Consider the following 13654-nt stretch of genomic DNA (forward strand, 5'->3'; position numbering starts at 1 on the left):
CAGCACCCCCTTTCACCTCAGACCAGAGACCAGTTAAGGGGGAAGCTGTCTGGGGGTTTCCTGTGTGGTTCTATCATTTCAAGCACCTTAAAAGTCTGCATCAGAAACAGCCCTCCTTTCTCTGGAGTGATCACTGCCCACCTGCCCCAATCTGGGTTGGTGGAGGAGGCAGGAGGGGGACCCCTGGCCCCGACCCTGCTCTGGGGCCCTGGGCAGTCATTTCTGTCCCACAGATCAGAGGTTGTGACGAGGTGGATGCATTGTGAACTCTGCTGCCTTGGCAATAGCAGGGCGGTGGGGACTGCCGGCAGGGGGGCACCTGTCTCCAGGGATTCCTGCCCTCAGCTGGGGGTCTGGCCCACCTGTGTGGCCCACAGCCCACTTGGTGAAGGTTGAACCCCTGGGCTTCCTCGGACCCAGAGCCCAGGTGGGGTAGTGGCCCGATGCCCCACTCCACTGAGAAAAAGCCCATCTGGACACCGAGGGGCAGCCAGCCGCTGAGGGACTAGGACACGACTCCCCGGCTGCAGCTGGACGCCCACTGCCCTGAGCTCCTGCCTCTGGACTCCTTCATGACACCCTTCCCCAGGGGGCCCAAGGAAGAGTGAGGATTGGGAAGGCCGGGCCTGCTGCTGGGGCAGGGCAGTCAGGCCACCCCTGGGGATAAAGAGGCCGCACCTACCCAAATGGCAGGTACCTGCCCTTTGACCTAGTGACCTGGCCCGGAATCATCCCCACCTGTGGCTCACCTGACCTGGCCCCTGCCCCAGCCCACCCTCTCCACCCAACAGCAGGGAGTCTTCCCAAAACACGATGCTGGACAAACACCAGGACCCCCGCCCACCCTGCTCCTATCAGCCCCGTATCCCAGCTCCACCTCTGTGCAGAGGAGCGACCTTTCCAGTTGAAGTCGACTAAGTAGGGAACATCCTCCCTGTTTAGAAAAAAGGTACGGAGGTGAAGGGACCTTCATGTCACATGCCCAGTCAGAGCTGGGGTCTGACGCACCCCCAGGCAGGTGGTCAGGGGCTCCTTCAGGGCTTGAGGCTCAGCTGCCCATCTCCCCTGGGCCCACCTGACCAGCCTGCAGCCCGGGGCGGGCTCTGCACGACGAGGCTGGCACAGGCAGGGTCACGCTTACCTGTCTCTGGGCGGCGGCCCCAAGGTGGACCTGACAGAACTTCACGGCCTGCTCCAGGGCAGCCTCCTCGTCCACCTGAGCAAGGAGATGCCCAAGGTCAGAGGGCAGGGGCCTCGGTGGCCAGCCTTCCCCCGGCCCCTGGTGTTTGAGGACAGCTCCCAGGATGAGCCCTCTCACTGCTGCTCCCCCCAGGACCCCAGCCCTGTCTCCCAGGCCCATCCGCCAGGGTCACTGCTCTGGGCCCAGCTGGCCAAGCCACATTCATGTCTGTGGCTGTGCTATTTCATCCTCGGGGGCTGAGGCTGGTGGACTCTGAGCCAGAACCTGCCCCTCAAGTGGGCAATGAGGCCAGAGAGGCCTGGGGGTCGCCCTGGATGAGCAGCAGGCAGGGCATGAGGGAGACAGCCAGCCTGGAGAGGCCAAAGGGCCCGCCCTCACCAGCAGGGAATGCAGGGCTTTTTTCTAGTTTATCAGCAACAAAAAAAGTTACTGCTGGATGCTTGTGAGGTGGTGATAAGACAGACACACTCACAAGTTGCAGTGCAAATTAACACAAGTTAAAAGGAAAACAGGGTATGAAGATGGTCACCCTGTATGAGCGAGTCACAGTGCAGGGTTCTTCCTATTTTTCTCTAAATAGAGAAAAAAACGTGTGCCTAATGGATTTTTTTTTAAAAAAGGAAACAGAATAAGAAGGGCGCCTCCACTGCAGCCCCCTACTCGGGGGCCCGGCTCCCTGTGCCAGACTTGACAAGATTTCTGCAAAGTGGCTTCCTTTCCTTTATGGGTGAATATAAACATTTAAAAGCATGTTGTTTTCCTTTTGCTTTTTGGTATATGTTTCCCCAGCTTTACTAACGCTTAGTTGACAAATAAACTTTTAACAAATCTGAACCTATCTCATGCTCACAGTAGAAAACCTCAGAGGTGACTAGGAATGACTCTGAAAGCCCACCCCGGGTGGCCTGGCAGTGATCATGCTTGGGAACAGTGCCGCCAGGCCCGCCCCAAGGCCACCCACCTGCTTGATGAGCATGTAGGTCTCGGACATGATCCTCTCGATGCGGCCCAGGTCATAGGCCACGCCCTTCTGGCCCTGCTGCCACACTCGGTAGGCGTCCAGCAGGAGGGTCTTGCCGGACTCTGTGTCCTCCAGGAGCTTCCTCTTGCGGCTGGGCCGTGGAGGTGCCTCCTCGGGGTGGCTGCCTGTCCTGGGTCCAGGGGTGGCGGCTGGGGCAGCGGCAGCAGCTGGTGGGGCCGGTGTGGGCGGGCTGGGCTGCTGCCGGGCGCTGATGCTCAGCTCCTCCAGGGACAGCTCGGCTGGCCGGCTCTCGGGGCCCCAGTCTCTTGGGGGGCGGCCTGGCTGCAGGGGTGGCGCCCGCTCTGAGTCCAAGCCACGGGTGGCGGCCTCCCCTGTGTCCATGGGCTCTGTGGGGCCTGCCCGGGGGCTCTCCTTGTCCTTCCGCTCCCCGCCCTGGTCTGCACCATCTCCTGCATCCACAGCCACAGGCCGGTGGTTGTGGGGGCCTGCTTTGCCCCCTGGCTCGGCCCCTGGCCCTGAGCCATCAGCCAGAGGAGGCTTCTTGGGGTGCGGGAGGCCTTCCTGGCTATCCTCAGGACTGGCCTTGTGGGAGACGTCAGTGGTCATCCTGGCTCCGGGGAAGCCACAGGCCTTGGGCCCTGGGCGTTCTGACCCCTGTGAGGAAACCAATGGTAAGACTCAGTGTGTCTGGCGTTTCTGCCACAAGAAAGCACCCTTGGGTACCAGGTTTGCCCACCCACCAAGGCCACTCAGGCTCTGCCCATCTGCCCGCTGGCCAGGGCTGGGCCTGGAGAGCTGCCTGGGAAGGCCCTCCCTGCTCTGAAGCTCCGGCCTTGACGGGGGCCGATGAGGCCTTGGAGGTGGCTCTGCTCTTGAGGACCAGCTGGCCCTCGCCAAACGGCTTCTCTATGTGCGGGCACCTCGCGGGGAAGTGACCTGCCAGGGCCACCAAGTGTGCTCACTGCAGAGCCGAGTCCACCCTGAGCCCCTGCACCAGGGCCCAGCCAGTTCTGCTGGGCAGGGGGGCACTGTAGCCAGATGGCCCTGGCTCCCAGCGGCCCCGCCTGCTAGGCTGGTGACCAGCCTCCGGGCCCTCAGGGCACCCAGCTGTGAAGAGGGACCGTGTGTGCACCAGCTCCTGGGGGCTGGCGGGTGAGGGTGTGGGGCCACGGGCTTTGCCATCTGCTCCACTGTGAGAGCTGCTGTCTCCTGAGCTGGTCCTGCCGGGCGGGGCTGCCTCAGGAGCGTCACCACCTTCCTCACCATCCACGAGCTCACTTTGGCCAAGCGTGTCAGTGCCTCACACGAGGTGATTGCGAGTTCCTTTTTGAACTGACCTTCCCACCTGGGGAGGCAGGGGAGTACTGCCCACAGGTGGGGGTGTGGGGACCTGCCCAGGGTGGGCGGGGTGTACCTCCGAGAGCTCACTCAGTGTGTCCTCCAGCACCTTCACAGTGAGGATGAAGGCCCGTTGAGCCAGGACCTGGCGGTCAGCATCTCGCAGATATTTCCTGCAGGCATGCGGGGGTGGCCAGAGCATCAGAGCTGGATGGCGGCCCTTGCCCCTCCAAGTCCCACCCAGCTGGGGTCTGCTCCCCAGAAGTGTTCCCCAAGCCTCCTCCTCTTCGCCCAGCACTGTGTCCTGGGCCCCCCTGAGCTGGGCTGTGAGCCCCAGGGGCGGGGCGGGCCAGGCTCAGTGAGCTTGGGGGCCCCCGGCTTCTCTCCCACAAGCCCATCTCCAGGGAGCTCCAGGCCCCTGCTGAAGCCCCCACCCCAGCCCCTGGCACGGCACAGGTGAGTGAGACAGCGAAGAGGTGAGGCATGGTGCTGGCAGCAGGAGGCCTCGCAGCTGGGCCATGCCACGTCTGAGCTGCATCTCTCCTGGGACCACCCCCCCCCAACCGCTGCAAGTGGCGGCTGTCCCTCAGTCCTGTCTGTCCCAAGAGGTCTCTGGTTACCTCTGAGGCCCAGGCCCCCTGTGGCTCGGCCCACTATTACTGGCCTTCACCTGGGGACCCTGGCTGTCATTTGGACACCTGCTGTCCCCACAAGCTGACAGCATCCCCAGGCGCCCCAAGCTGGGGAAAGCAGGAGGAAGGGCTAGCTTGTCCAGAGTCTCAGTGGAGAAACCAAACCCAGTGGGGAGAGCCCGTGCTTGCCCCAGGGAGTCTGGGGCAGGGGCGCTGGTGTTTGGTTTCCAGACAGCGGGACAGAGAGGGCCTTGAGGAGAAGGACTGGGTTGGGCTCCCTGCTAGTGTAGATGCCCCGGGCAGATGGGGCCGAGGGGCTCCAGGCAGCACGTGCTTGTGCTCTGAGCCACGGCAGTGCCAGCCGCCCCTACAGGGCTGACCGCACGCTGGACTGGGCCGGCTGACCGGGCGGCTGCACTCACTTGCCCTGGTCCGGGGTCCGCTGCAGCATGGAGGAGACCTTCAGCAGGGTGCTGTGGTCCCGGAGCTGGGCCAGCACCTTGAGCAGCAGCACAATGGAGCGGTTCATGTGCCAGGCAAAGCTGCCCGGCCGGTCGATCTCGTCCACGGGGATCCGCCAGATGCCCTGCGGGATGGACGTGGCGGGCATGAGACGAGGGCCGCTGCGACCAGAGCCTGCCCTGGGGCCCAAGGGGACGGGAATGTGGCCCCCCACCTGCTTCCTCCCACAGATGGGGGGCAAGGACGCGTGCATAGTTCTGCACCCTCCTCTTCTGAAAGGCTGCACGGCCTCCGTTTACTTGATTGGCTCCCCCGGGAAGCACACGGGTTGCGCCTGGTCAAATGGCAGGACTGGGAGAAGCCGGGGCCTACGCGTCTCCTGCACAGGTGCTGACTTAGCGTGGGACCTGTTCCTAGAGGGAAACTCTAGGAACTCGTGAGGCCGAGGGTCAAAAGGTGCCGCCATACCACGGAAGCTGTGCTGGCCAGACAGGCCCAGGCCTGGGCCCCACCCACGGCTCTCCCTCCAGCAGTGCCCAGAGACTCGCAGGCCCGCCGAAAATGACCAGCAGCTCCCAGGATGCCGGGTTCCCTCAACACACCTTTGCCCAGCACTTTGCTCTGGCTGGGATCTCCTCCCCACTTCCCGCCTGCCTAACTCCACTGTCTGACGGCTGAGCGGGGGCAGGACTGGCTCTGGGGAGCCCCACAGCCATCTCCCCCCCGGGCCGTGCTTAGCCCACCGCTGCACCCGGCACCCTGCCTATCACCAGCCCCAAGGTCTGGTTCCCTGCGGTGCCCCCCCACCAGCATGGGGTCTGACACGCACTCAGACCCAGTCAAGGTGAGGTGAAGCCCAGGATGGCTGAGAGAATGACAAGTGAACAGAAGCTCACACCTCTGAGCCATATCTCCGGGTCAGGTTCCCAGATGGGTCCCTGCAGCTGACCCCTGGAGAAACTCCTGCCCAGGAAGGACAGAACCATGAGCACCACCGCCTCTCCCATGTGGGGCCCACGGCAGGATGTCCAGGCGGAGCCCCTCTCAGGGCCCTATTCCCGTGGGAGCTGGAGGACGGTCCAGAGCGCCCTCCCTGCTCCAGCAGCCCTGGGAAGGAAGCCAGAGCACCTCCAGGCCTGAGCCATTTGGGCAAGGGAGAAGCTTGAGGGTTTCCCTGGTGGTGCAGTGGTTAAGAATCTGCTGCCAATGCAGGGGACACGGGTTCGAGCCCTGGTCCAGGAAGATCCCACATGCCGCGGAGCAACTAAGCCTGAGCGCCACAACCACTGAGCCTGCGCTCTAGAGCCCGTGCTCCGCAACAAGAGAAGCCGCTGCAACGAGAAGCCAATGCGCTACAACGAATAGTAGCCCCTGCTCGCCGCAACTAGAGAAAGCCTGTGCACAGCAACAAAGACCCATCGCGGCCAATAAATAAATAAATACATAAATAAATAAACAAATTTATAAAAAAAAGAAAAAAAAGAGAGGAGCTTGAAACTCTCAGGACTGAGTCTCCGCAGCCTGCACGCCTGGTCCCCGGGCTCACAGTGGACATGGAGGGCCCGCCCGGGCAGGCTGGGCCCCTGTCCAGACAAAACTGGGGGCCTAACACCAATGCTGCATCTCCTACTGGGCAGACGTGGCTTCTGCAGCAGTTCGGGGAAAGCTGCCACTGGAGAGGACGAGGGACAGCCAGAGTGGCCCAGGCACCCCGCCCCCAGGTGTGATGGCAGTGGCCAGGAGGGCGCCAGGCCCAGCAGTATAAGACCAAGGAAGGGCCCGCCCCACCAAGGCACTTCAGACATCACCGTGGTCCCCACCACAGCCTGCACAGGGCGGTGACACAAGGCATTTACCTGTTTTTTTTTTCCCTTGGGGTGGGGGCGCCAAAACGAGCTGAGGCACACACTGAGAAACTCCCTGGAGGGTGCGGTGTCCCCCCTCTTCCCCTGCCACAGTGGGCTAGCCTCCCGCCACTGCCAGCCCACTGGGAATTGCCACGCAATGCCTCAATTAAGACAATTTCCGGGTGACACTGAGAGGGGTCTGCCTGCCACCTGCCCTGTCACATGGAGGCACTACCCGCTGCCCGTCTCACCCTCTGGGACTGCTCTCCCCGCCCGGCACTGACGGTCTGGTGCATCACGATCACGGACGTTTCCAGGCACACAGCTGGCTGAACCTGCTTGCTGTGTAGGTGGGAAGCCTGGGCCAGCAAGGGGCAGCCCGCCCCCAGCCACACTGCTGGACAGCAGCCAGCCCAGAGGCCTGTGGCCCCTCCCGCCTCAGCCACTGACTCAGCCCGCTGAGCAGCCCCTCCTCGGGCAGCCAGGACACAGTCACCGGGACAGGTCCAGTTTGCATCCCTTCACACAAGAGTTCAGCAGCAGAGGCCCCCATGCACCCATCCAGAGGGCACGTGTGCAGGCCCCAGGGAGGGCAGGGGGCGCACTGGGACCGAGAAGAACGGGGTCAGCAGTGCGTGAGAGGAAGACTGGCTGCGTCGGGGGGCCTGAAGGACAGGCCAAATCAGTATCCCAGCGAGTAGGAGCCACGCAGCAGGCAGCCCACAAGGAGAGTTCGGGACAGGGTGCCTCGAGGGAGGGAGGCAGGTCTGGTGTCAGGCGGGGCTGGGGGGCCACGACTCAGGCCCCCTCCTCACTGTGCCCTCCCCCAGACTCCCCTCTCCCAGGCAGCAGGCACTCCATCCTGGCTGGGATGCCGCCTGCTTGGAGAGCCGCGGGTGGTGCAGGGGGCGCAGTGGCAGCCTCAGAGCTCTCAGAAACACCAGGACTGTGCTCAGAGCTCACCCGTGTGCCAAGAGGCTCATCTGGAGTGTCCCAGCCGACCCTGCAGCCCATCAGAATGGCTCTGGGCTCCTGGCTGACAGATGAGGTCACCGAGACAGACTGCAACCACCTGAATAATTCATGGAGCCCCAGACTCTGGGCCGAGAGCTTAATACCAGTTACCAAACCCTCCCTGCAGCCCCGAGAGCCGGGCATCCTCCTGCTGCTCTTGAGGAAACCGAGCTGCAGCAGCTGAGCCCCACAGCGGGGCAGGCCAGGGGTCCTGGGAGCTGGGGTGGGTTGCCCTACTTGGGGACCCTTAAAGACGTCCCCGAGGGAGCTGAGGCTGGGTCAGTGGCATGGTGGGGTGCCATCGAACATGCCATCCACTTACAAGGGGGGCTGTGAAGCAAGGCGAGGCTAGAGCCTGGGCAGGAGGGCCATGAGGTTTTGGCTTCTGGTCACCGCAGCCCCGGCAGGTGGTGCCCCAGGGAAGGGACGGACAGCAGATGGCCCCACTGGCATGGAGCACTGCTCCTCGCTGCCAGGCCAAGGGCGTGCTCAGGCCCATGGCTCACGCTGTCTCCAGCACATTGTGGTCTTAGGAGAGCTTCTTCCTGGAGGGGCAGGGGCTCCATTCCCCCCAGATGCCTTATTGGCGGGCCAGTCCACACCTCCCTAACCGCCTCAGTGTGGGCCAGAAGGAGCCCCGGCTCCCTGCACCCCAGGAGGGCTGCCGGCACAGCCTCTTCATCCAACCCAGGGCCGACTCCGAGCCTGGCAGATGGAGGGCAGAGATCCAGACACAGTTCTGGTTTGCACGGCAAACCCAACCACCCTCTGCTGGGCCACCACTCGGGCCATCCTCCATGGCATACTTCAGGGTCATTCCAGGGCTCCCAGCCCCATGTGTCACCTTCATGGGCCCCACCTTTCAGTCAAGGCTCCTCCACTCCAAGGGCCCAGGCAAAGGCTCCCCAGGAAAACAAGGGGCCAGGAAATGCCAGGGCAGGAAAGAAGGCTGAGAGAGGCACGGCCCAGTCGGGCTCCATTCCATCCGAGCCACACTCAACCCCGGGGCCAGGCTTGTCTAGGAGGGGATGAGGCTCAGGCCATGGGGGCTGGGTGGAGACTCGGATTCGTCCTATGCCCACACCAGCAAGGATAGCCCGTGTGTGTAATCAACCCCGCCCAAGGCTGCCCAGTGACCCTAGGGTGGGACCAGGACACAGCGGCCAGACCCCTTTGTCCCCCACTCTCTGTGCCCTCCCTGAAGGCTCACAAAGGAACAAGAAGTCAGCAACACGACCTGTGACTCACAGACGTACAAATGGGGGGTGCAGAGAATTAGACAGTGACACCAGGTCGCTTCAGTCTTCAGTCGGGGCCTTGGAAGCCCTGCCCTCAGAGGGACGGGGGAGCCAGCGCCCTCCCCAGCACCCTGAGGGCCTCAGAGCCTTCGTGATCAAATCCCTGGGGCCCTGTTGTGGGAGTCTTCCCGGAATCCTGGGCTCCTCCTGCTGTCCCCTGCTGCCCCACCCACGGGACTCAGATGTGGCCCCTTCCCCACTCTGCTGCCACCGGGGTCATGCCCAGCCGGGGCACCAAGTGTGGCTCAAACAAAAGGACAGAGAAGAAAGTAACGACAGCTAGGAGCACCCAGAAAGGCCGAGAAGAAGCTGCACCTAGGAGCCTCATGTAGGAAGTGAGGAGGGAAAGGCGATAGGGGACCCACAGCGGCCGGAGGGCGGGAAGAGGTAGAAGCAGGTGGTTGGGCAGGCAACCCAGGAGGGCCTGTGTCTGCTTGGTGCCTTCCCAGGCCCAGCCCAGCCTGAGCAAGGGCTGCCACAGGGTGGTGTCAAGGGCCGACCTAGCTCTCGTGGGCAGCAGCCAGTCCCGAGGGCCTGAATCCTGCCGCGCGGCGCCCCCCAGACTCTGAGCTGCCGCCGGTGGGCAGGCAGGAGGGGCTGAGTCTCTCTTGCTTACTGGCTCCTCCACCCCCTGAATAGAGCTGGCCTTCTGGGGGGCCACCAGGCAGGCCTGCACACCCTCTACAAAAGGAATGCTCCTGGTCAAGACCACAAACCCTGGCTCCAAGTCCCCACAACCTCGGTGCAGCTCTCGGGCGGTTCTGAGAGAGTTGCCAGCGCTGCACCTGAGCCAAGGCCTGGTCAAGCCTGGGGGAGTCTGCGCCCCAGATGGAGCCCCCGCAGGTGCTAGGGAGGCCCCTGGGTCCCCCAGGGCAGCTCAGCCTGGCAACTGCACAGAAAGCCAAGTGCATCCCAGGGACTGGGGGATCACATGGATGGGTCAGGCACACCCCCAAAGGGGTCCATGCTGGTGGGATAGGCAGACACAGATGGCTGCCATCCAGGGCGAGGGGACAGATGAGAGATTGGGATAAGGAAAAACGCGCTGAGAGAGCAAGGACTTTGGGGAGGGAGTTGTACAGGAAAAGCCAGGGAGGAAGCCAGAAAGGAGCAGGAACTGGAGGAAGAGGGAGGGGAGCCCCTGCCAAGTGAGGGGAAACGGGCAGCCCCCTAGAGTCGACCTTATGACCCAAGTGTCCTGAGCAGAAGGTACAGAGGACCGTGAGTTCTTTCACCTTAACTTCTAGCTCAGTAATGGCGCACGCGGATGTTCCTGCCCCATCAAAAACTCCCCATCACTTAAAAGGACCCCAGTGCGTCACCCTGCAGGTGGACCCCAACTCGCTTGGTCCCCTCCTGGATGACATTTGGGGCAGAGTCTTCAGGATCATTCGGAAGAATGTCGGCTGAACAGCCTTCCCCACAGAGCCTTTCTCCCTCTCCTCGGGCTGGACCCCTCCCCACAGAGGGGACAATGGTGGGCATGCAGCAGCCGGTGCTGTCCTGGAGGCCGTGCCTGGGCTCCTGATCTAAGATGCGGAGAGCGTCCCACCTGCCCAGGCCCTCCCAGCCCCCACCTGTCCCACGCCCACAGCATGACAGGTGAGCAAGGCCTCCCACGGCCGCTCAGCCCAACATCCCTGTTCACAGAGAACACAATGATGCGAGCATCCCAGGGAGAGCCCGCCTCCCTGGCAGAGGGATTCCTGCAGCCCACCCCCTTGGCATGGGTGCAGCAGTGACTCAGCGCTCGGAGCAGGCGAGGCCATGAGAGCCTGCTGGCATCCCACTCCGAGGAGCAGTGGGCTGGGGGCTGTAGGAGCAGGAGGGCAAGAGGGAGCCTCTCAGCAAGAAGGGGTGTCAGGGTAGGAGCCTAGGAGCCTTTTTTCCCAGAGAAGCATAAAAACTTTGTTTCCAGGACAGCCTCGGTGCCGCAGCCCAACCCTGAGCCGAGCAAAGAAAGTGTCGGTATCTTGACTGTGAGGCCTTGAGGTCAAGAGCAGCCCTGGGGAGAATACTGGCGCCCTCCACAGTCTTGGGGAGACACCTGTTACCTGTAAACCCACGCAAACCTCCCAAGCAGCGAGACCACTCGGAGAAGGGCGGAGAGGGCTGTGCAGGGCTGCATCTGGTGCCCATGAGTCCCTGGGGCCGACAGTACTCACAGGGCACCTTCCCAGCTTCTCCCACACATGACCCCACTTACACCTCCCCCGGAGAGACTAGTTCCAGGGCACACAGCCAACAGGGAGCTGAGCTGGCAGCAGAACTCAGCCTACCCAGCTCTTCCCGCTCCGCCCTGCCTGCCCCCAAGTAGGGTGAACATCACAGACAGGCAGGCCAGCAGGGCATCACCTCTCCCACCACCGGCCCAGATGGCTCCATCGCCTCCAGGAACTGCCCTGGTGGAGTCCTGAGACCTTTTGGGGCCAGGACTGCGTTTCCAGGTTGCCAGCTCCCCATCTTCCTGATGCCCTGCAGAGCTAAGGGCCCTGCACCTCCCACAGCAATCGGAGCCACCATCCTGCTCCAGGCCTTGGGTTAAGGGCGCGCCAGGGGCGGGCGAGGTTGAACACGCCTGGGGGCAGGAAGCCCTGCAGCCTCCTCTGCAAAACCATCAGGGCCACCTCTCTGGCCGCAGGGTTGCACAGAGGCCGCCAGGGGCGCCTTGGCCCTGCCCCCAGGAGCCGTCCAAGCTGGGCTGCGAAGGGAAAGGGATTCCCCGCGCCATCCACAGGTAATGAGTCCCCAGCGCAGAAAAGGGCTGGGGAAGCCTGCAATTTGCCTGCGGCCGGTGCCCGCCCGTTTCCAGCCTCTTCTGCCAAATGAGATGTCGCACACGGGATCCCCAGAACTGCCAGGCCGTCCGTCCCCTCCCCCTCCGGGGAGAAGCAGAAATGACAAACAACTAAGAGCGCGGAGGCAGCCCACCCGGCAACTCCGCCGGGCCCCCCTCGCCTCCGCGCCGAGCCCCTCCGCCCCCTCTGCGGCGGGGCAGGGTCCCGGCCCAGCCCGGGGCTTGGAGTAGGCCAGGCGCTCGCCAAGCCCCGACACCATCTTCCCACCCCCGCACGGCAGCTATTTATAGCCGGGGAAGCACCGCGCGGGGTGCCGCTGCCCACCCGCCGGCCGGCTCACCATCCCCGGTAGTGGCCCGCGCAGCTCCCGGTCCGCACCGCCCGCCGCGAAGTTGCTGGGTCGGCGAGCTAGCGGCTTTCGCTTTCGCGGGGCCGGCGCAGCGCACACCCACCCCCGCGCGCCCACTTGCGTCCCCGGCGGGTCGGCTGGGCTCGCCCCAGGCTCGCGGGCGGGCTTCTCCCCCGGGCGCCCCCCCCGCCCCGGTCCGCCCGCCGCCCACCTGGCGCTGCGCGGGGCCCCGGCCGGGGGCAGGGGGCGCCGCGGCCCCGCCGCCTGCCGACTTCCTCTGCCGCGGCGCCCGGGAAACCGCGGCCCGCGGGCTTCCTGCTGCGCCGGGCGGGCCGGGGGCCAGGCGGGGGGCGGCCGCGCGAGCCGGCCCGGAGGACTGAGCCAAAGCTCGGGAGAGCGCAGAGCCTGCGGGCAGAGGGGAGACACTGTCGCGGCCCGGCCCCCGCCCCGGCCCCGGGCAAGTTCCTACCCGCCGGCTCCGCCGTGGCATCTGTGCAGGGAGCTAGGGCGGGCGCCGGGCCATGGCGCGGAGGCTCGCTCGCTCGCTGGCTCGGCGGGCCGGGGCGGGGCGGCGGGGCCGGACGGGGCGCGGGCGCTCGCTCGCTGTTCGGCCTGGAAGCGGGCCCAGCGGCACGGCTGACTTTGCCGGCAAATACTCGCGGGTTCCGGGCCGGGCCGCTGAGTGTACCGGGGGCACAGCCCTCACCGCGGGAGGCTGTGGGACCTGGCGTCCCAGGCCGAGCCGGGTAGGGGCGGCCAGGAGTGCGGAGGGCAGGGCGACAGGGGCCAGCAACGCGCCGGGCTGGGGCTGTCCTCGCCCTGTACCGGGCAGCTCTGTGCGTGGGGCCCCTGGAGTTGTGCCCCGAGGGCCCGGTGCAGGGCAGAGGCGTGGGTGAGTGGGGGATGTCCTTGCTGACCCAGTGGGGCAGTGGGAGCCGGAGTGAAGACTCTCCCAGGCCCATCCTCAGCGGGGAGGGCAGGACAGGGGCATCACGGCATCCCCCAGGGGGCTTTCCAGCTGGGCGGGGGCTCGTTTTCCAGTTGGCTGTGAGGCCCCAGGAACAGAAGACACTGGGGAAAGGGGTGGGGCTGGGCAGAAGCCAGGCAGGCTCAGGAGCCCCTCAGCCTCGGCATATGGCAGCCCTGCAGAGGCCTGCGGGTGCCAGGAGCGGGACTGTGCCCCTTCTGAGAGGAGTGGGCTCAGAAGGGACGCCCCCGGCACCCACAGCCCCAGCGAATACACAGCACCTTCCTCTCTGGCTTCCTGTGGAGCCAGCCGCCCTGGAATTATCCACCAGCTCCTGGTTGCTTCTACCCCAGATGAGGACAGGGCGAGCAAAGGCGCTGCCCCCAGGCCAGGCACCAGCCTCCCCACCATCCCGCCCCCACCTCAGCACCACGAGGGCCCGGCTCTTTCCTCCCTCCCCAAACACGCAGATGCCTCAGATCCACCAGGTCCCTATCCTGGTGACACTTGTCCTGGTGACATCTCCCCAAGCCAGATAGTTTCCTCCTGTCCTGCCCCGGCTGGCTCCTGCCCACCAGCTTTCCCAGGCTTGCCACGTGCCCCCAGTCCAATCGGCCCAAGGCCAACCTTCGGCCAGGGGGCTGTGCACTCCCTGCCTGCCCTCCCTCCGGGGGGCGCAGAGGCAGTGGCTCACACTCCCTGGAGGATCAGGACACTCTGTCTGGCCCTGGGCTCCCAGAGGCCACACAGCTGCAGGGAGACAGGC

General features: G+C 64.6%; 1 protein-coding gene across 4 annotated transcripts in view; it reads right to left on the reverse strand.

Annotated features, from left to right (window-relative positions):
* CABIN1 (calcineurin binding protein 1) overlaps positions 1 to 13654 on the reverse strand; it is a 102523-nt gene that overhangs the window by 7214 nt on the left and 81655 nt on the right. For all 4 annotated transcript variants that reach the window (XM_081252820.1, XM_081252819.1, XM_081252817.1 and 1 more), the window contains 4 exons: positions 4576 to 4739; positions 3598 to 3694; positions 2163 to 2837; positions 1142 to 1216 (listed from right to left, as the gene is read on the reverse strand). In XM_081252820.1, the coding sequence (XP_081108946.1) occupies positions 1142 to 1216; positions 2163 to 2837; positions 3598 to 3694; positions 4576 to 4739 (1011 nt within the window). The remainder of the gene's footprint in view (positions 1 to 1141; positions 1217 to 2162; positions 2838 to 3597; positions 3695 to 4575; positions 4740 to 13654) is intronic.

The sequence above is a fragment of the Mesoplodon bidens genome (genome assembly GCF_964165515.1).
Source record: "Mesoplodon bidens genome assembly, chromosome: 13".
Lineage (NCBI taxonomy): Eukaryota > Metazoa > Chordata > Mammalia > Artiodactyla > Ziphiidae > Mesoplodon > Mesoplodon bidens.